Source organism: Chenopodium quinoa, unplaced genomic scaffold (assembly GCF_001683475.1).
Source record: "Chenopodium quinoa cultivar QQ74 unplaced genomic scaffold, ASM168347v1, whole genome shotgun sequence".
NCBI lineage: Eukaryota > Viridiplantae > Streptophyta > Magnoliopsida > Caryophyllales > Amaranthaceae > Chenopodium > Chenopodium quinoa.
In genome coordinates, this window is record NW_018744062.1 from 473,020 (window position 1) to 496,647 (window position 23,628).

At 33.9% G+C, this 23,628-nt stretch overlaps 3 protein-coding genes across 3 annotated transcripts; 2 read left to right on the forward strand and 1 right to left on the reverse strand.

Moving 5' to 3' along the window:
• Positions 1–6,860: 6,860 nt before the first annotated feature.
• On the reverse strand, positions 6,861–8,904 carry LOC110690811 ((-)-germacrene D synthase-like). Its single transcript, XM_021867696.1, has 4 exons — positions 8,768–8,904; positions 8,140–8,281; positions 7,550–7,798; positions 6,861–7,315 (listed from the first exon to the last, which is right to left on the reverse strand). The coding sequence occupies exons 1-4, from the start codon at positions 8,902–8,904 to the stop codon at positions 7,007–7,009; spliced, it is 837 nt and encodes a 278-aa protein (XP_021723388.1). The 3' UTR covers positions 6,861–7,006.
• Positions 8,905–10,103: 1,199 nt separating this feature from the next.
• On the forward strand, positions 10,104–12,937 carry LOC110690771 (protein FAR1-RELATED SEQUENCE 6-like). The gene is made up of 3 exons (XM_021867662.1): positions 10,104–10,154; positions 10,922–12,212; positions 12,294–12,937. Exons 1-3 carry the CDS (start codon positions 10,104–10,106, stop codon positions 12,935–12,937), a joined length of 1,986 nt encoding a protein of 661 aa, XP_021723354.1.
• Positions 12,938–18,832: 5,895 nt separating this feature from the next.
• On the forward strand, positions 18,833–23,213 carry LOC110690653 (acetylajmalan esterase-like). Its single transcript, XM_021867508.1, has 5 exons — positions 18,833–19,503; positions 20,217–20,429; positions 21,549–21,697; positions 22,195–22,468; positions 22,740–23,213. Exons 1-5 carry the CDS (start codon positions 19,227–19,229, stop codon positions 22,964–22,966), a joined length of 1,140 nt encoding a protein of 379 aa, XP_021723200.1. The 5' UTR covers positions 18,833–19,226; the 3' UTR covers positions 22,967–23,213.
• Positions 23,214–23,628: the final 415 nt, after the last annotated feature.

Here is a 23,628-nt window from a genome sequence, read left to right on the forward strand (position 1 = left end):
CTAAACTGATTGGAGCTGAACTAAACAAAATTGATTGGAGCCGAATTAAACTGAAGTGAACTGAACTGATTAGAGCTGAACTGAACTGAATATTTTATGAGAGAAGGAAATTAAAAGCTTAATTGAATTGATTGGAGCTGAATTGAACTGAAATTCAGCAAAAGTGAACAGACTCTTAAAGCCACAAAGAATACTCTACACTCTACAGCCGAAGAATAGCCAAACTAAAGTAAAGATTAGTCGAGAATTTCCTAAATAGACCCACTAGAAACATTGCCAAGAACATAAAATAGCAAACGAGAATGAAAGCTATTCTCTAGTACCTTTTCTTATTACATTCAGATTTGCATTTGCAAGGGATTGGACTGACAATCAAACTACCGGTGATGGTCGAATTATTCTTTTCGGGCAAAAACCCAACTCCGATATCATCACACACAAGCTTAATCTCGCACTTGTCAAAATAGTGATCACGAGGACGTACATAGTGACCCTGAGCTTGTAAACCAAACCGTAAAACATTTTCTCGATAGATCGAATTCATGGTCTCGTTTCGAAGGTATTGTGCATTGATGAGCATTCCAAATTGAATCTGGCGTTGTTTATCATATTGAAGAAAAGCATCAAGTGTCGTCGATGAAATAATCTCATCATTTTGGTGATACTCTAATGACACTTGCATTTGATCAAAATACAATAAGCCTTCATCCTTGTTCTTTAATGTGACAGTAAAGTTCAAATCAGCTGTTGCAAGTTTCTCAGTATTATTATATACTTTCATGGAAAGAGAATCAACCTCAAACTCTGGAACAGAATTACGATTGTTGATACGGCCGACGAAAACAAACATTAAAACAATCAAAAGGAAGAATAATATGAATACACTTGCGCCGATCACAAAACGTACTATTTTGCTGCAGTTGTTGCTGCAGTTGTTGCTGCTATTGTTGTTGTTGTTGAGTTCCATTTTCCTTCTATCTTCTTCAACACCGACCACAACATAGAAAAATTACAAAACATTGAAAAAATGTTTATACAAAGTATTATAAACTTTACAAGTTTGCAGCAGTCTAATCCAATTAACACAAACAAACATGTTTAAGGGCTTGTTGGATACTTAGATATCGTTTTTTTTTTTTTTTTTTCAATTTCATGACATATTATACTCCATTATTTTAAAAAACAAAAATAAAAACTACAATTATACCAAACGGTACCCTAAATCCCTAATTAGTGCTTATTTTATTTCATCATCAACGAACACTAGTGAGTACTAATCCCGGGCACCGTGCCGTGCCGGGCCGCCGCAGGCCGTGCCTGGCGGGCCACGGGCTGGTTCGTGCCGTGCCGGTGGGCCCAGGATTTCGTGTCGTGCCGTGCCGACCATTTTCACAGGCCAGCCCACGGCACGGCCCTCGTGCCTGGCGGGCTCGTGCCGTGCCGGCCACGTGCCGGCCTGCGGGCTGGCAGCGGGCTGGTGCAGTTTTCAATTTTTTTTTTTTTTTTTTTTTTTTTTTTTTTTTTTTATGACAACATTATAAATTAATAAGTTTATAATGTATATAAGTTATAAAATTATAATTATAAGTTTTATAAGGTAACTTATAAGTTTATAACTTATAAGTTATAAGTTATTAAGTTATGAATTTTATAATTATAAGTTGAATATTTATGTTTTATAATTTGTATATTCAATATTTATATTTATATATTTACTTTATACTATTACTTTAAAATTTAATGTTTATGATTTATTAGTAATTGGTATATTTTTTTTTTTTTAATATGAATTTACAAATTGTAACAAAACGGGGAAAAAAGGCAAATTGGACTTTGGATGTGAATAATGCGTACTTTATATTATTATTACTTGAGTTGAGAAAATTGTACAATGATAACAATGATAAAAATCATACAATGATGGTATTAAACAAAAATTGGAAAATGATAAAATTGATATTTTTAAAATCGTACAATATACAATAATTGTCTATTCTTCTTCTCCTTCTTCTTGCTCGTCTTCGTCTTCGTCTTCGTCTTCGCCTTCGCCTTCAAGGTCATCGGCTAGTTGCATAGATTGGGAACTAGCCGAACCCGAACCGGAAGCGGAGGTTCCTTCTTCGTTGTCGTTGTGGTCGTAAGAACGGTCTTGTGAGCGATTTTCCGCATCCAACCAATCTTTGAAACACACGCACATTTCTAGTGTTTCGGGTTTTAGACTTGTTCTTCTATCGTCTAAAACCCTTCCGGATGCGCTGAAAGCTCGTTCGGAGGCGATGGAGGAAACTTGGATAGCAAGAATGTCTCGTGCCATTGCCGCCAAAGTTGGATGCTTCGAGCTTTGTTGTTTCCACCATGCAAGGAGGTCGAGGCTGTTTATCTCATCGTCGTCCATGCCTTTGGTGAAGTCGTAACTCAGGTACATCTGCAACTCCGAGACGTCGCTTTGCGTTCTCCTGATTGATGAATCACCTGAAAACCTTGAAATCAAGTTAGTAGCTTGTGAAAATAAATGTTTGGCCTTTTTACTTACGTTTTTGGATGGTTGGGAAGGCCCTGAGCGAGGAACGGTGCCATATTTGGCTTCATAGACTCTATATAAAGCAAAAAACTGATCCTTCACATTAGTCTTATAGTTTTCTACATCATCGTCAAGAAACATGCATTGAAAGTAAATGTCAACTAACATAAATGTGTTTTCATACTTTTGCCTAGGATCTAATATGGAAGCAAAAATATAAATCAAAGGAATCTCACTATAATATTTACGCCACTTTTTTTCCATTGCTGGAAGATACTGATCATAATCACTTTGATTGCGACGATCAGCGAAAAGTTGGGCGAGTAAGCATGCATTAGAAAGAAAGTTTTGAGCACAAGGATTGTAAACAGTAGAAAAACAATACGTCATGTTATATAATAACTGTAAAAATTGCATATATCTTTCACAGTTTTTCCAATCATCATCATACAAAGCATTTTGTGGAAATTTTTGGTTGTAAAATAATGTTAACGGGCCCTTGTACTCAATTGCCTTTGTTAACATGTCATAGGTGGAATTCCACCTAGTTGGGCAATCGGTTCTAATTTTTATTACCCTTATCTTTTGTTGTTTTAGAAAACTCTTCCATTCTTGGTATCTCATGTTAGAGCTATTAATAGACATAATAGCATCTCTGATTTTGCTGTAGTATGGGCCAATTGCCCGAACTCCATCCTGTACACATAAGTTAAGTACATGGCAAACACATCTAGTATGAAGAGCTTCACCGTCTAATAGTACATCGGTTAAGTTTTGTTTGATAAGATTAGCTGTGTATGTCATAGAGGTTGCATTATCAAAAGTCATAGACATCATTTTATCTCGAAGGTTGTATTCGTCTATTGCTTGCATTAAATGGTGAGCAATGTTAATGCCGGTGTGTGGGTATTCCAGCATTTTGAAATGTATTATTCTTTTTTGTAACATCCATTGATCATCTACCCAATGGCAAGTCACACATAAATAGTGATATTTATAACCACTATCCCAAGAATCGGCTGTTAAAGATACTCTACAGTTAAGGTTACTCAATTCGGCTTGTAACCGGACTTTGTACTCTAGGAAATTTTTCATTGCGGCGGAACAAACGGTTTTCCTAGAGATTCTTTTATGTTGGGGTTGTAGTGCTTTGTTAATGTAGGTGTTGAATGCGTCACTTTCCGAGAAAAGAAAAGGTTGTTCGGCGTGTACTATCATTTTTCCTAGTTAATCCCTATCCCTCTCATAGTTGTATGTAAAGCCGTATGGATGGAATTGGGAAATTTTGGGCTGGGTTGGATCACTAGCTGGTTTTGCACAAGCTTTCATGTGTCTAGATAAGTGTCCCGTCCCGTTTTTGGTAACTGCCGTGAATACACTATTACATGTTTTACATTTTGCCCATTGTTCACCATCTTTACTTAGGACAAAATAACGCCATACCTCACTCCTTCGGTTTTTCAAAAGTAGCATCTCAGTTTCGGTTAACCATTCATGATGTGTGTGATGGTTAGTAGTGGGACTAGTGGGAGTGGCAGTAGAAGGGGTAGAACCGGAGGGAATTCGGGTACTTTCTTGGCTACCTTGGCTAGAACAATAGTTTTGTTGATTACCGATATAATTAGGTGGAAATTGGTATGGTGGTAGTGGAAATTGGTTTAGTGGTGGTGCTGGAAATCCCGACGTATTATATGGCTCATAGCCCGGGGGGAAGTAATGGGGTCATTGGTTTGACTCGTAATTTGGGGGCTCGTTGTATTTGGTGGTTCCCTAGAACTACTACTACGGATAAGTCGGCCTTTCCCCCTAGACCTAGATGATGGGTTGTTCGATGCCATAATTAACAATTAATTTTTTAATAAAAAGTGGTTAACTATAATAATAATAATTATTAACAACAATTTTAACAATAAAAATATCAATAATAATAATTAATAACAACAACTATAACAATAACAATAACAACAAAAATAAATAATAACAACAATTGTAACAATAATAATAATTAATAACAACAATTATAACAACAACAATAACAATTAACAACAATAATAATTAAACAAGATTATTCTAATAATAACAATAAAACAATAATAAATTTAAGATTAGTTTAGATCTTACAACCGTGCTTCAACGCTCCACTAATTACGATTACGAACTTTTTAATTTTTTCCGATATTAGGAAAATAATTAGAGAATTTAAGAGAATAATTAGAGAATTTAAGAAAATAAGGATTATTAGAGATTTAGAGAATATAAGAGATAAGAAGAAGAGATTGTGATTTTTTGATTTGGGAATGAAATGGAGGTGAGTATTTATAGAATTTTTGGGGAGCAAATTGGCAAAAAACTAGTCGTTTTATAGCCGTTTTTTTGGCTTCTAGCTACATGAAACGGTAATATTACCGTTGGCCCGCGGGCCGTGCTTGTGGGCCGTGCCTGTGGGCCAGCACGGCGGGCCATGCCCGTGCTCGTGCCGGGCCGTGCCTGGGAATTCTCAACCGTGTCCGTGGCACGGCCCGTGGCACGGAAGTTGAACTTCGGGCCGTGCCGGGCTGCGCCGAACGGCGGGCCGTGTCGGGCGGCACGCGGGCCAACCCGGCCCGTGCCCAGGTTTAGTGAGTACATTATAAATACATTTACTATTACAATAACATTGAAAGAAATGACAATTTCACATAATCGTGTTCGATCACCGCAACAACAATCGGGAGGGGACTGAAACCTAATCATCCAGAACTGATCCACGAATCTGGATTAGTCTAAAGAGTGAACCGCGAGAAATACCAAAAAAAAAATATCCAATGTGAACTAACGAAGTTATATACTACCTCCGTTACATATTATTTGCAATGATTAGACATTTTTTTTCTCTACTTTATGCCAAATCATTGCGAATAATATGTATCGGAGGTAATACTTACAATGTAATCCATCGAAACAAGTAAACAATAACAAATTAATCAATTATCCAAGTATCCAATAATAAATCAGCAATTATAAATTAATTATCCCACAAATTCCAAGTAACCTTGATCGAATAATTCACTTCAATCCAATCATCCAAGTAATCCAACTCTAATTGAACAAAGCCTATCAATTAAATACTTAAATTTATAAGTAATTAAACATTAAAGGGTTCTGCAATAGATTAGCAACCAATTTTGATTCAATTATCAAATTAGGCTCGAAAAATCACATAAATTATTTTAGTAGGGATATTTGATTCGATTATCACATTAGGCTCATAAATTTATTTTCATAATATTAGAATTCAGAGGCAAAAGTTGAGATTTTCGAACCCTAATAAACTAATTGCACTGACAATTAAATTAAATTAAATTAAATTAACCCTAGATTGTGAAATTGATATGATTATTACAAAAAGAGACGACAACTTACCTCAGAAGCTGCTTCAATGGCGGATACCAGTGCGCTTCAATGGAGAACTTAACGGGAAGTGCGCTTCAAATGGAGAAGTAACAGGAGAAGGAAACTATGCAATCATCCGTTTTATATTTCTTGTTTTTGACAAACAATTCACTGGGCTTGGAGCCCAATTAATACAAAACATAACCCGACTTGCCTAAAAGTCCTAACAAGATAAACTTGCCAAATATACAAACATAACATAAATACACCAAACCGACTCTAATATCTTTATACAATACCATCTAATTATGGATTCTTAATGGGACCGGTTGTGTCTTACATATTACAAGAATTCACAATTGAAAATAAATAAACCACTCTTGTCAAAAAATAAGAAGAAAAAAAGAAATTAAAATAGTTAACCTTAGTTGAGTAGTTTGTTACGGTTAGAACTTTAAAAATTATATCATTACCAAGGATAATCGAAATAAAAAATTATCTACCAATTCAAATAAGCAAATACAAAGGGCTATCATTGATAATTCCCCAATTTAAAACGTGTTCATATAAAATACAAGAAATTATTATAGGAGACATGTTATAATTAAGGGTATGTTCTCATTGACTGAACTTAGCTGAACTGAACTGAACTGAGCTGAACTGAGCTGAACTGAACTGAGCTTAGCTGAACTGAACGGAACTGAACTGAACTGAATTTCAACGTAAGAGAACATGCCTAAGTATATCAAAATCCAAAGTTTCATGCTTAGTTTATAATCAAGGATATCATTATCCAAAGTTTCATTTCGTCAAAAAAAAAAAAAAAAAAAAAAAAAAAAAATCCAAAGTTTCATGCTTAATTTATAGGAGTTAGGAGACATGTTATATACGAGTAAATGGAAAATGGTAATATTCAGTAATACATGAACAAATTACAAATAAACAACGCACACTTTCGTGTGTATACTCAAACATTAAGCTCCACACAATAACATCACACAAGTACCAACGTCAACAACAACATCACCGTACAATATATATCAGACATTTAAGTCTAGAATCTTTACTAGAAATAGTAGTACAAATTTTATTTGGCGACCCAATTCAACTTATTTAAAGAGGAATAGGCTGAGTATAAGTTGAGATTATGTCGCCCTTAATCAGTTTGGCCGAGTAAGTGTACCCATCAATGACCTTGTACAAGGCATCCACCACTCGAGCAAGGTTGAGGACTCGTTTGAGCACTGCCTTTGGAAGGTCGTCGTCTCCTGGCCTAGACTTGATCAGAAATTCCTCATTCAATTCCTTCCATGCATCTTCAACCATTTTGTTAAAAATTTGCACCACTTCTTCTCTACTCATGTTATAGTCTTTCATATAGCATTCCACGCCCGAGGCAACATGGCCTCTAGCTTGCTCCTCCTATTATATAATATGAGATGTGTTATTTGGTTAGAAGCATGCATCGAATTAATTTAGTTAGTTTTATGTCGCATTGTAGGATTTGTATATATAAAGATTAATCAGAACGACCAGCCAGAATCCTTTGTCCCATGTTATGTGCGCACTTTTTAAATTGGTCATGCTGACACATGTGGAACATTGTAACAAAAAAAAAAAAAAGAACAATTATTGTGACACAACGTAGTAACGTACTTCATGACTAACAACATCATCCATGATGCGTCCAATAATTTCACAAGCTCTAATGGCCTTGTTAGGGGCTTGTATTATCTGCTTAAATGGTTTCACTTCCATAATTTCTTCCATTCCCAACAAGGATGTAGTAAGAATTTGAGCAACCCCTGTGATTCTTGCATTCACCATATATTCTTCAAATGTAGGCACATATTTTGCTTTGTACCACTTCGCTTCAGTGTAATAGCTTCTTATCAAATCCATTACCTAAATACATCAAAGTTTATAGGAACACCTAATTATGAAAACAAACCATACAATTGCTTATTCTGCCTACATATTATATATATCCCACTATTTTTTACGTCTTTTTATCTTAACGATAAACCTATTAAGACATATAAGCCCGCGCCAAAACCACAATTCGTAATAGTTTCTCAAAGATATATATAAAATTGTAAATAGTGGAGAATTTATAGAATTCCTATATTATTAACTCTATTTCTCCACAATTAAGTGAGAATTATTATACATATATATGTGACCTTATTAAATGGACCGATTGAGGAGCACAATAAATCAAAGGAAGTTACAAATTAAAGACTCACCCGGTCTTTAGCGAACTTAGCTGCATATGGTTTCCCAAGCTCTGTCATTTCTTTAGCAAACCCATTATAAATGTTGTATACAAATTGAAAAACTAATTTCATGTAATCTTTAGGAAACTGCTCCATTGCGTTCAAGTCCCACCTGTATCATTATTCATTTAGCATATGTGAAACTTAAACTTTTTTTTAAATATTTTATTCTCATTTCGCCCTACATTAATTTACTATTTATATATATATATATATTTATATATATATATATATATATATATATATATATATATATATATATATATATATATATATGGAAAGAAAGAACTCAATAATTTTCTCACTAATTTAACAAAAAAAACAAAAAAAATTCTATAAATCTCACTAACTATTTATATATATAAAAAAAAAATCATACGAGTCATACCTTTGTTTTAACAACCCATGTCCCACTAACTATTTATATACTAGTATATATATATATATATATAAAAACTCACTGCCAATTAATAATAATGCAATAAAATAAAAAGTCATTTATTTTGCATAAAATCGACAAACTTAAGTGACTAAACCAGGAAAAAGTGAGTACATTATTGATACATACTTCGTAACCGTAGTTTTGTGTAATTTATACCTTTCAAATGCTTCTGTTAGGAGCTCAAGTTCTTCAAATGTTCCATAAGCATCATAAGTATCATCCAATATTGAAATGACAAGGAGAACTTTAACAAGTAACATTCTAGCATGAGAATATTGAGGTTCATAGTACATTGCTATACAAAGTATTATAAACTTTACAAGTTTGCAGCAGTCTAATCCAATTAACACAAACAAACATGTTTAAAATGCTAAATAGGATTATGCCACCTAAAATTAGTTAAAGTGCCGCATAAGCATAATTGACATGAGATTTTAATGGTTACATTAATTAAATACGAAATATTATCTTATGAGATTAAGAATTTTATCTAATATTTAAAAAAAATACAAAAAAATGATATATTACATACAACTAATAAAATACGAAGTAACAAATGTAATCACATAAATATAAAAAATATTTTTTTTAAAAAAAAATATAAACGATCCGTACATCGCACGGGTTTCATCTAGTAATAACATTATTATAATTATGAATAATATGCACTATCACCCAAATAAACTGAAATAATGTTTGGATAATAGTAGTAATAATAATAATTATAGCATTATGATTATAAATATAAATTATAGTATAAATATAAAAAAAAGTTGTCCTACACTCCTACCCCATATGGTTACGAAATTGAAGACCAAAACATGCTACTTTAAAAGTTGATGCTAAAAAGATGGACCGTGATTCTTAATAAAAATGCCTAGTTGATGATAACATCATGAAGCCCACCTTTGCTATAGGCTCAACACACGCATGTGTACCAAGGCCCAACGGAAGCAACATCAATATTATACTACAATACCGAGTAATTGTATACTACTTTTTTTTTTTTTTATTTTTTTTTTTTTGACAAGAGAAATTGTATACTTCTTCGTCAACTTTTAGTTACAAATTTAGATATTATTTGTGAGATATAAAAATATTCCAAACTTGCTACTACAAGTTAACAAAAGTAGTACATTATTATATCGACTACCTCCGTCCCTAAAAGATTACCCTAAATAAAAAAAAAAATTAAGTTAATTTGAGTACATAGATTGACAAAATTACTGGATTGCTATTCGTCGCTCCTTTTTTACCAGGCGTCGCTCCCAATTTTAAGTGAAATGACCATTTTGCCCTTAGCTTATTTTTTGCTATTTAAAGGTTCACCGAGTAGCCATATCCATTCACGAGCATATTAAAATCATTATGGAGCGATTTCACTCAAAATTTCGTTTTCAAAATCCCGAGTTCCAAAATTCCCGAGCGAGGGCAATACAAATCGTTTATTTATACAAATAGTAAATTCCCGAGCCGAATTTACGGGCTTAAGATGTGGAATGACGGCAACGTTCGTACACCGGAGGCATCGTCGGAAGATTCTGTAAGTTTTTTAAATTTTTTTTTTTGTTTCTGTTAAATGGACATCCGGATGAAATTTCCGGATGATCCTTGGGTCATCCGGAAATCTCATCCGGATCCTTCGGGGTAGATCCGGATATTTAATCCGGATCTAGGGGCATCCGGAAATTTCATCCGGAAGTAACATCCGGACAAAATATCCGGATCTTCCACGAAGAATTCGGATGAGATTTCCGGATCACCCAAGGATCATACGGAAATTTCATCCGGATGTCCTTAAAAAAGGTTTTTTTTTTTTAATGTTTGTTTCTTTTCTTTTCTGTTTTTTTCCATTAGTTTTATTGTTAATTGTTTCCATTACTGTTATTGTTATTTATTTTATGTTTTATTCCATTAGTGACATAAAACCGAAATTATTGTGTAAACTATTATTATTATCGTTATGATTAATTGTGGTATTATTATGATCCATTTTAATATTGTTTCGATAATTTTTGTTTATTACTATTATTCGTTGGTTTTTTTGTGTTATTGATTATTATTATCGCTGTTACGGTTGTTATTATTGTGTTTATTATTATTGTTTTTAATATCGTTATGTTTAATTGTGTAATTATTATGATTAATTTTATTATTCTGTCGATAATTTTGTTTATATTAGTGTTATTGTTAATGTTTTTATTGTTTATATTATTTTTAGTATTGTTGTGGTTATTTTTAATACTGTTACTATTATTGTCTAGAAGTAACGAGTTTGTGTTTTATGTGTGTTATAATTATTTTTTATAGGGTTCGGAGGACGAAGATGCTGCCGACGATGTGAATTATAGTGCGCATTTTGCCACAGACACGCTGTTTCCAACGTTTGATGAGGCAGTTAATTGGGCGTATGCTGTTGCCGTGAATCTCGGTTTTCTTTTGGTTAAATCGTCTTACAACAAAACTAGAGACGGTCGGCCGTACCGGTATTTGAGGTGTGATAGGGGCCGAAAGAGCCAGCCGAGAGATCTTGAGAATGCAATTAGGGTGGACACCAAAACCAAAGCAATTGGTTGTCCTTTCTACATCAAGATTTATTATGTCTTCGTCACCGACAGTTGGAAGATACGGACCAAGAATGATGCAACTGGGACCCATAACCATCCAATGATTGTCTATCCGGAGGGTCATCGTAAGATCAGTGGCTTGAGCCCGGAAGCCAAGAAGGTTGTGCAGGACATGACAAAGTCCAAGGTTGCACCGCGGAACATCATGGCGACAATTGCAGAGCAATTTCCCGAGGATCATCCAAACATCCGACATATCTACAACTGCCGGAATGACTTGAGAGCGGAGATGTCTGATGGGAGAGGAGTTGTTCAGCAATTTCTACATTTGGCGAGAGAGAACCGGTATATTTACTGGGTCATGTCTGATGATGTCAACGTTATGCAGCATGCGTTTATGGTGCACCCGATCACGGTGAACATACTACGGACGTATCCGTATGTGATCGGTATGGATTCGACATACAAGACCAACCGATACGGGATGCCGTTCTTCGAGATAGTCGGTGTGACACCGACAAATCAGAATTTTCTCGTCGGTTATGTGTTCATGCGCAACGAGTGCACGGGAAGCTACCGGTGGGTCCTTCAGAGATTACGAGAGTTGATTGGGTATGATAAGGAGCCGTCGGTATTTCTGACAGACCGTGAGCTTGGACTTTGTGCGGCATTGAGAGAAGAGTTTCCAGCGACATCGCATTTACTTTGTCGATGGCACATTAACAAAGATGTGGAGGCCCGGGTCACCAATATGTTCAAGAATAAGAAAATTGGGGCGCAATTCAAAAACGGTCATTGGAAACGTATCATGGATGCCGCGACCGAGGCGGATTATAACTCAGCTGTAGACAGAATGAAAACTCGGTGGGCTAGTTTCCCTAGTGTGATTAGTTATGTCGAGAGAACCTGGCTTTGTCATAAGACCAAATTCGTGACATTCTGGACGAACCAGGTTCTGCACCTCGGTAACACGAGCACTTGCCGAGTTGAAAGTCAACATTCGGCCGTGAAGATGTGGTTCGAGTCTTCGACAGGTATGTTGTGGGAATACCATGTTTTTATTCCATTTTTTTTGTAAATACCAACAGGTTTTTAATATTACAGTTCGATGGCAGGTTCTTTGGATACCGTCTGGGACCGGGTACATAGTCATATTGGCAACCAGATCATTAACATCCGTAATTCATTGGAGGCGTCAATGTCGAAGATCGGTGAAAAGTACAGACAGTTGCCACTGTCTCGTATCAACGGCAAGGTGTCTCAGCATTGTCTGAAAGTACTAGATGACGAGACAAGAAGGATGAGGGAACTGAGTTACCAGGTGCATGACCGGTGTGGATGTGCAATGCGTGTGACTCACGGTTTGCCATGCGCTTGCCAGATTCATGACTCGTTGGTTGCGGAAAAAGGGTTGTATAGAAGGCAAATTCATCCGTTCTGGAAGACCTTGGTCATCGGCGATGGTGTTAATGTACCGGAGTTTGTGGACGATTCTAACGAAGAAGCTGCACATTTCCGTTCCTTGGTTGATGAGGTCGTTGCAAGTGATCCTGCTGTACTTCGAAATGTGTCTCGCATGATTGAGGAGGAGCTCCATCCGGATCATTCAAACCTCGAAGAGCCGCAAGTGAATCACAACGTCCGAGGTCGCCGAAGGAACAATGATACTAGACGACACCCAAGTTACTTCGAACACGTGGACCGTCGATACACTCAACGTGGTACGCAGGAAACAGGTACGGCTTGCTCTTGTTTTTGAGATGTACAAGTATTTCAACTCCTGGCGGCGTCATAACAAAAACATAATTCATTCAGCGGCAGAAGATCAAGCTGACATTCGTCAATGCCGATATTTACACTTGCTCCCAGGACCGATGTTGCCTTACATCACGGGATGGAAGGATGTCATTGGCGATGGTAACTGTGGATTTCGATGTGTGGCCAACTTCTTCCTAGGAGATCAAGGGAGCTGGTTTGACACTCGAGAAATAATAGCGAATGAGGTTGCCGCTCACCCATTGTTGTACGAAAGGATATACGGGATAGGAAGGGTTTGGATGAATGTGGACCGCATTCGATGGGATGGTGGGGCTGTTGATTCAAGGCACTGGATGGTTGCTATTCAAGATACGCAGCCACATGCCCCCCAAAGCTAGGGATAACGGTCCCATCCTCCGGACCTCCTGGCATCGCCTCCTGCACTACCCATGCCTCTGCCGTGCTTGTGGAAGGCTGACTGGTTTGAGTACTGCTGACAAATCTCCCAGTCTGACCCCTACGCACCGTATGATAATAACGAGAGTCATACTCGTCATCGCGGGAAGCATGACTTCCCTCGTCCTCCTCATCGTCAGTTGAAGGTGAAGGCACTCCACCCGACGAGTACATGGGGAGGCTGCGTTCTGGCTGCTGCTCCCCCGACCAGTTACCAGCATACCCATACTGCTGCTGGTGATCGAACGGTTCGGCCGTATTTCCTAAACGGCCTGACTCCCGCCTAACTGAGGCGTTCAAACGTCGAGATATTGCGTGACGACTTCCCGAACCCTCAATCTATGTTAAATACGTACATAATCAGAAAAGTCATAAACCGAAATAAATTTTCCCACGCAAAACCCACAAAAAAGAACCAAAAAACATAAACAACCAAAACAATAAAAATCACAAACAAATAAAAAATATTTAACAAACATAAACAAATTACACGAACAAAAATTAAACCTCACTGAGATAATAACAACAAAATAAAAAATAAAAATCCGTACAAAAAAAATATATACAAACTAATATACAAAAATTAAGAACGTAAACGAATAACAAAAACAAAAACAAACCTCACAAAAATAACAACACAAGGAAAAAAAAACAAATAAACGAACCAACACAAACAAATCAAAAACATTAACAACCATAAACAAACTTAAAAAAATAAAAAAAGAACCTCGCAAACAAAGAAACAAAAGCATACAAAATAATTCGACACAAAACAAAAATCACAAACAAATTAAAAACAATTAACAAAGATAAACAATGTAACAAATTACAAAATTAACAATAATTATATAGTTACGACAACAAAACAAAAACATACTAACACAAACAAAACAGAAATGAAATAAAAATAAAAATAAATATAAAAATGCAGAATCAGAACCAACCAAAAAAAAAATTAAAAAAAAAAATAATAATTCTGGGAAAAAAGACATCCGGATGAAAAATCCGGATGACCCATGAACATCCAACAGAAAATTCCGGATAACCCTGGAACATCCGAATTTTTCTGTTTGATGTTCTTGGGACATCCGGATTTTTCATCCGGATGTCTTTTTTCCAGAAACAGGGTATTTTTACGCAATTTTTTTTTTTTCGATTCGATTAACTTCGCAATAACAACAACAAAGACGACAGCAACAATAACAACAACGACTCCAACAACAACTACGACGATAACAACAACAAAAACAATAACAAATAAAACAGAAAAAATAAATCTGGAATAAATCCAGAATTTCTGGATTTTGGGGACATCCAACTGAAATAATCGGATGTCCCAAGAACATCCGGATTTTTCAGTTGGATGTTCTTGGGACATCCAAATTTTTCAATCGGATGTCCCTTTTTTTCCAGAAAATCTCGTATTTTTCCGGTTTTTTTTTTTTTTTTTTGCGATTTGAGTACCTGCTCGCCGGATAATCCACCGCCGCCGCGACCACCGTACGTCACCCTTAATCGCCTCCGGTCACCCATTGCAAGTCGATTGTGATTTTCCGGTTATGGTTTTTTTTTTTTTGGATTTAATTTTTTTTTTTTTTTTTTTTTAGTTTTCAATTTCTGATTTTTTAGAGATTAGAGATTTTAGAGAAGAGATTTCAGATTTTAGAGACAGAAAATTCAAGTGTGAAGTGTGTAGTTCGGGAGTCTCGAGGCTATTTATAGTCTAGGGGCAATTTCGGAATTTCAGGCAAAAAAAGCGAGCGACGCTAAGTAAAATGGGAGCGACGAATAACAACTCCCAATTACTGATAGGGATAGAAGAGCAGATGGGATTGCAAGCCGGGAAATTTACCAAAAGTGTAAAGGGTAATCTTTAAACATTAGAATCAATTACATAATACTAAGGCCCTGTTCTCTTCACCTTAAAAAAATAATATTAAGTAAAAATAATTTCAGTTCAATAAAAATAAGTTCAGTTCAGTAAAAATAATTTCAATTCAGTAAAAATAAGTTCAGTTCAGTAAAATTCAGTTTTCTTAAAGAAGAATTATAATAGAAAATCAGTAAAAATAATTTCAGTTCAGCAAAAAATAATTTAAGTTCAGTAAAATTAATTTAAGTTCAGTAAAAATAATTTAAGTTCATCAAAAATAATTTCAGTTCAGTACAAATAATTTCAGTTCAGCAAAATTAAAGTGAATAGAACGGGGCCTAAAAGCGAATAAAAAAAACACTTGTCAATATTGCGTGCATTAAATATTTTCCCTCCAAATGTACCTTCTTAAAATAAATCATTGTTACTTAGGGGGAAAAAAATTGTACTGTATCTAAATTATGATATTTGTTTTATATAAAATTTAATTCCTTTCCAAAAATATTAAACTTTCCATTATACATGTTACATGTAATTTAAATATTTTCTCTTACATGTTTTTGTTTTTAATATACACCATACTTTTAATACATGAGTTTTATATAAATTTTTATAATATTATTTTCAAAAGTATTTAACAACCGTGCATATGCACGGGATTTAAGCTAGTTTAAGTGTATGAAGCAATCTTTTTGAGATGAAGAGAGTAATGAATATGTGAAGAAAATTAATTAATTAGAATTGATATCTTAAATCATCTTATTTGGGCATAGTATTAGATTAGAGAGTAACTTAGACAAGTTTATAACAATTCCAGTACATCCAAATTATTCTTTCCTTATTCTTTAAATCACAACCATTGATTGAACTTATGTACTACGATGTAAATACTCTATAATGCAAAAAATATATTTGTATTAGTTTCATACAAATTCTTACACGAATGAGTTTTATTATTAATATAATATTATACACTTCATATATTAATAGTCAAAATTGCATATTAGTAGAGCACTTAATAGCTCGACACTCAAAGCCCTACCATGCCTAAATTAAACTAAGTCACTTCATAGGCTAGGCATGAAACCACCTACACATTTTATCGGACTTAGCTTGGATTAAATATCTTGCCCCTCCTCTCCTCTCTACTCTCAAGTGTTGACCTATTTAACTTGGCTGACGAATCTGTGAGAATTATTGGTCCACTAAGGTCCTTCTCTTTCAAATAAATTTAGAAAGGAAAAAAAAAAACAAAAAACAAAATTAGGATAAATTTCTTTTACTACTGTATGGACGAAGATTTTGACTTGGAAATTAATGCAAAAGCCATTCTTTATGCCTTTGTTTTGTGTGGATCCTAATCCGATTCTGTTCCCACAAATTTGCTTCAATAATACATTTTGTTTTAGACTTAGGACCTGTTCACATTTACTGAACTAAGCTTAACTGAACTGAGCTGAATTGAACTGAACTGATTAGAGCTGAACTGAACTGAACTGATTGGAGCTGAACTGAACTGAACTGAGCCGAAATGAATATTTTATGAGAGAGGGAAATTAAGAGTTGAACTGAACTGAACTGAACTGAATTGATTGGAGCTGAACTGAACTGAACTGGTTGGAGCTGAACTGAACTGAACTGAAATTAAGTAAATATGAACATACCCTTAGCCTTTTTTGACATTTGAAGACAAATAAGTGTGACTTTAGCTTAAAATTATTGAACATATTATTTTAATAAATACTACGAGTAGTATATAATATACATTATACAATATAAAATAATAAATAAATCAAAGAAGAAAAGAAAAAGGGTAGGTGTAAGTTTGGTTACCCAAGAATGCATGCAGTAATTTGCGGAAGTGATGGTACAACATAAAATCCATTAATCATTATACTATATAGTTTAATGGTCCATTATCATCATAATTAAGTCAATCAGATGAATTAATATGAATTAAGTGCTCTTGCCCCAATATTGCTGCTACTATATCATACGGAGTATGTACTTATATTTGCCTGTTATTGGTTTGTTAGAGCCAATAAAAGAGTGACACATAAAAATGTGTTAGTTTATGTTTATGATGATTTCGTTTAGTGGAAGAAAAAACTGCCCCAAAAAACTAATCATGTCTCCCTCTAAGCTTTAGCTGTACCTAAAAGCATGGAGTTGAGATTCTTCCATTAACTAAACATTATCTTTGAGTGCTTTGAATTAAATGAATGGCTAGCATTTTAGTTTTAGTTTGTCTAATGTGAACTCAAAGACTACCCACTTTCTATTCTATGCAAAATTGCTAATGCACGGAATATATTAGACTTGTAGAGAAATGAAAAGTTTGAAATTTAACATTATTTCTTATATATACACAAGTATATAGTAGATTAATGAAAAAAAAAAGTCATAAGTATGTTTGTGCAAATAAAACCTGGTTAGTCACGCACTTAAAAATTTAAACGTCCTATGATCATGATGGCATGTAATTGGAGTTTATTTTAATTAGTTATGGTATGGTGTTATCTTCAAGGGATTATGATAAATGTTATGGTAACAACCCAAACCTAAGTTATCACATTCCATCAATCTTAAGATGATTGAAGTCTAAGTAGGGAAGAAAAATTGGACATTAGAAGAATTATATAGGGATGATGTTTATCCGCGCGATTCTTTTTATAATATTACTACATATATTATTTCTCAATCCAAATTAATTTCATGATACGATAAATCAAATCATCTTAAAATGAGTGGATGGAAGCGGCATGGAACTACTAACTATGATCGTGATCGATCATAAATTTGTTTACTTGATAAGAATGATAACCTAGGAACATATATACCATCATCTATAATAATTTAGGACCAAGCTATATGTTCGATGGGTGAATTGAAAGTTATGGGACTTAAATGTATGATGTTTACCCTTATTAGGATAAAGAACAATTCTTAATCTACTGTATTCTTATTAATCAGATCAATTCAGCTTAATTAAAATGAGACCTACACGGGATTCTCCTGCATTCTTATTAATCAGATCAATACAACTTAACTAAAATGAGTCCTACACGGGATTCTCCAATAAAAATGAAAATTGAAACTTCAAAGCATCATATCAAAATGGAATTAATGAAAATAAATGACAAGAAAGTATAATTATCTAAAACTTTAAACAACAAATTAAAATAAATGAGCATTTTCTTCTTTAGAAATCGTGTACCGTATGACAATCGTAATAAGTTAAAAGAGAACTACTAGTTATAGAAAAACAATCTTAGTAATCCTCGTAATTGAAAAGTGCCAAACTAAAGTGTAATCAAACATCAACCTCCATAAAGTGTCATGAATGTTTAGACACTAGACCATTAGATATGTTAGATCAATCTCAACAATTCAATCAATCTAAAATACTCTGTGCCATATACAAATATAATTTTGATATAGCTAGCGTAATTCACCAACTTATGCTTTAAAGACCTAGTGAGTCACAAAACAACTTAGTTTAGAAGTTAGGTTAATATATAAATTAAATTATATAATATGATTTTTATTGGTTTTGTTCAGCTAGTATTTTAGATAGAATTCCATTAAAAATATGCATGCCCATTCTGTTAATGTATATGTTAAAATTAATCATACGCTAAAAAGAAGTGGAGTAGCATGTGTACATCTTACTATAAAAGTCAACCCACCAAATAACACCTGCCTTCCACAAAAAAGTCAAAAATAATAATATTAAATATTTTAAATTTTATTTTTATTTTGGTTTTCTTTTTATTTTTTAGCATGCCTTACCATAATCATGAAAATAAAAAACAACCATTTTTTCTGACCAAAATCATTCCTTTTTTTCCGTTATAAAATCCACCTCTTTCATTTCACTTCTCCCAACTCACTCCAAGTCATAACAATAATAATAATAATAATAATAATAATAATAATAATAATAATAATAATAATAATAATGAGGCACTTCTCTTTGCATTTGTTCATGCTATATGCAACTATCATTACATGTCAAGGTGCCTTACAAACCTCCCTTAGAAGCAAAGGAGCAACACCCATGACAATGCAATTTGAAGCCATCTACCAATTTGGTGACTCGCTTTCCGATACCGGCAACTTAATCCGGGAGTCTACCGGTGCAAAGACCGCTTTCGCGAGGCTTCCTTATGGACAAACTTACTTCCACCACCCTACCGGGCGTTGCTCCGATGGTCTTCTTATGGTGGATTACTTTGGTATGTTTCATTTACACCCATACACTTAACACTTCATTCAAATTTCCTCTGTTTCCTCTGTTTTTCTTTTTCATTCCATTGTGATAATATGCATAGAACCTATATTAGTACATATATATTGAACACTATAGTTGTCCTTTCTTTTAAGTTTTAAGTTTTTTCTTTTATAATAAACCTAACTACATTTATTAATTCATTTTATTTTTTTGACAACATATTAATTCTTTTAAAATAAGTTAAATTATAAGGAAACGGAGTAAATAGTTTAATACATTAAAACATACGGACTATATCATTTATATTTATAGCTCTTGATACACAAAAGAACAAAGAATAAACATCACAGTTTTAAAAATGATGCTCCGTATGAGATAGTTAAATTAATAATAAGTACTCTCTCTATTTTTTTCATAAGCTGAATGTTTTGTACGGGAGAAACAGAAAGTCGAGAAGAATAATAAGAAATTGAGTAGTTAAGTACCATTAACTAATTAATTAACTAACTATAAAATTTCATACAACTAAATATAAGTCCAAAATATAATGCAATTTTTAACTTTTAAAATCAAACAGCTTGTAAAAAAATTGCACTTTCCCAACCCCCTACCAAAAAAAGTATGAATTTTTTTTCAGAAATTAGTCAATGAGTTAGAATAATTGTGTGGGACTTTTACATCTCAATCTAACTGTTGTTCAATTTTTTTGAATGGTAGCTATGTACTTTAACCTACCACTGCTGAACCCATATCTTGCCAAAGGAAGTGACTTTACCTATGGAGCCAATTTCGCCGTGGCTGGCGCTACTGCTCTCGACGTAGCCGCTTTGGCTGCTCGAAATGTAACTCTACCTCTTACACAAAGCAACTTGGATATGCAACTACGATGGTTTAGATCCCTCCTCTACTCTACTTTCTCCGGTCCAATAGGTACGTGTTATGCTACAATGTACCATTAGATGGCAACACTAACTATTCTTTTTGTAGTCAATAATAAATAACGCGTATGCATGACTGCATGGTACCAAATTACGAGTATTAGTATATGACATTTTGTCAATGACTATCATTAATATGTGCCTAAATATTTATGATTTTTTATTAATGGTATAATATCGAGTGGTACAAAACAGTTATGAAGATCAAATACCACGTAAATTTCATAAATACAGTCCAATTTACAATGGAGTACTCCATAATCTTTCTTGTCAAATTAATACATGTAGCATGCGTTTGGTAGGTTATTGCTTGTAGGGTTTCCAAATCTTTGGAGAGCCTCTTTTATTTATGATAGTGTTTATATTGACAGAAATTTGTGTACGGAGTATGACATATTCTTGCACCAAATTTAATGTGGAAATAAGTTAAGGATTTTAATTTTCAAATCTTTGAAAAACTTCTTTTCTTATGAAAGTGCCATAATTTTAAGGACACACAATTTCGCAGGACATACATTTATATCTTTTTTTAAAAAAAAATGGCAGGACACATTTATAATCTTACACTAATTGTCAAGTCAAAAGTCTTTGCTATACTTTTATACTCCCTTCGTCAGTTCCTTATTTTTTGCACCATTTAATCTAAGATATTCCCATAAAAGTGGGCCTATGGTGTTAACCAAAAGTCCAAAAGGGACTAATGGAGTATTAAAAAAAAATATCGTGTAAAAAAAAAGGTTGTGTATGAAGTTTGTTTTTTCTTTTTTTTTAAGTAAAAATTATGTAAAAGGCGTATAAATTGGACATACAATAATGACAATGAATTATTCGTAAGTTTGTCGTAACTTCAATTTACTTTTACAGTGAGAAATAAATACTCCATAAATAACAAAAACTTAGGGAAAGAAGAGAATTTACCTTTACGCTATCAGGAATTTGATTAAAGCAATCCTAAAAGTTCACAAACTTTTATGATCGATCTAAAGAATATTGACATAGTATATTGTAATCACATGAAGAAATTAATACAATTAACTGGTCCTAAATCACAAAGAATTATGTCTATTTATTTAATAATGACATTTCCTTGTAATTGCATGCATGGTTGCAGAAATCAGAGAAAAACTCCAAAAATCATTGGTTTTAATGGGAGAAATTGGAGGAAATGACTACAATTTCGCTTTCTTCCAAGGTAGAACTTTGGAAGAAGTATACCAGTTCGTCCCTCACGTTGTACAAACCATTAAAGATGCAGTTAAGGTATGTTAATTGATCAAATAAAGTTGCTACTTTATAAAATTATTACTTGTAGTTGACTTACTTGACTACTACTCCGTATAGTTATTCACATTTTACGTTATAATTCTCTCAGCGTTTGAACTTATAAGTTGTCAGATTATCCTAATCTCTATAAAATTATGTGTCAGTGTCACAATATAAGATATCGTGTGCACTGAGTTGAGTGTACTATAAAACTTATTGAGACATTTTGGACTTACTTTTGGATAAGTAATCCTTATGTTGCTAAAGTTAGTAGTTACTATGATTATTTTATAGGACATAGTTATGATTTTGTATCTTCTTCCCATCAATCACTTAATATTACCTACCATTTTATGAAAATGCTATCATAGATATAAATATTGTCTACATCACTTTTTTCGGGATGACCTTAAATAATAAGTGTGTTTGGTGTTAATAATTCGGATTGAAGAGAGTAATATTGAGCACAAATTTTCTCTTAACTAATATTGCAGGAAGTGATACGGCTAGGGGCTACTAATATTGTGGTGCCCGGGAATTTCCCCATCGGTTGTGTGCCTCTTTATCTTGTTAAATTCGCAACCACGGATGCATCGAAGTATGATGAACTTGAATGCCTTAAAGACTACAACGACTTCTCAAAGTATCACAATAATCTTTTGATAGAAGCTATCCAAGAGGTGCAACACGAACACCCGGGTGTTGCCATTGCATATGGAGACTACTACTCTGCCTTGACATGGGTCATTAGTCATGCTCCTCGATTAGGTAAAATAGTTAGTCCATTTGTGCACCCCTCCCTCTTTAACATACTATACTATTTTAATGGTTGGACTTTTTGAAAGGTTTTGTAAGAATTCTCCATCCACTAACAAATTTTATTCCACAAATTGCATACACATGCGTGTATATCTAGCTGAATAACTTTAATGGTAAAGTAAAGATAATTTGATGACAGAGGAAATATTATTAATTAACCAATTTAGTCTTTGTATTGTTACTAAAAAAAACAAAAGGTTTAAAATTTTTACTTTTACAGGTTTCGAGCGAAATGGATCGAAAAAGGCTTGTTGTGCAACTGGTCGCAATCCATACAATTATGACCTAAAAAGAAGTTGTGGAAGCCCCGGAGTTCCAGTTTGTCAAGATCCTAGTAAAACAGTAAATTGGGATGGAATTCATATGACTCAAGAGGGTAACAAAAATGTAGCCAGATGGTTATTGAGAAATTTTGTAACTACACTTCAAAAACGTCTTCATCCTTAATCGAAGTAGTAATAAATTATTACACTTTTTGATTGAGAATTTTCCTATATAAATTATATTCAGATAAATCTGATAGTCTAACTAGGCTAATGTCAATTAAGAGCCTTGTTTTGAATTAAGCTCCATTGACATTTCGAGATTGTAACTGATAATAGTCGATGGGCCTATGTTGGATGATCCAAATTGATAAAGAAAATGGACTTGTATTGCATATAATGGAATCAATGGAACTATATTGTCCTCTGAACACTATAAATCTTAAGCACCAAACTACGAAATATGTCATATTACATGTTAACAATTTAGGAATGAAATAAATAGGATTGGATCATGATATTCATATGAGTTTAAGTGTTATTCATGCAATGTTTTCAAAAGAAAAAAAAAGTGTTATTCATGCAATTTAGTCATAAAATCAACTGCTCTATTATGCTTTAGGCCCAATTGTGTGATTCATAGATATTTACATTAAACTTAACTAGACTTTAGCCAGAACACTTTTATTGCAAATCAATGCTAGACTAGAGACAAGAGGCCCATTACACAAATCAATGTACCCTCTTTACTTCTTTAGCTCATTAGAGTTAGACCTCACTATTCTAGTCTAGCACCAATAATGAGCACCATTTTGCAATTATAACTTGGATTACGCTTAAATAGGG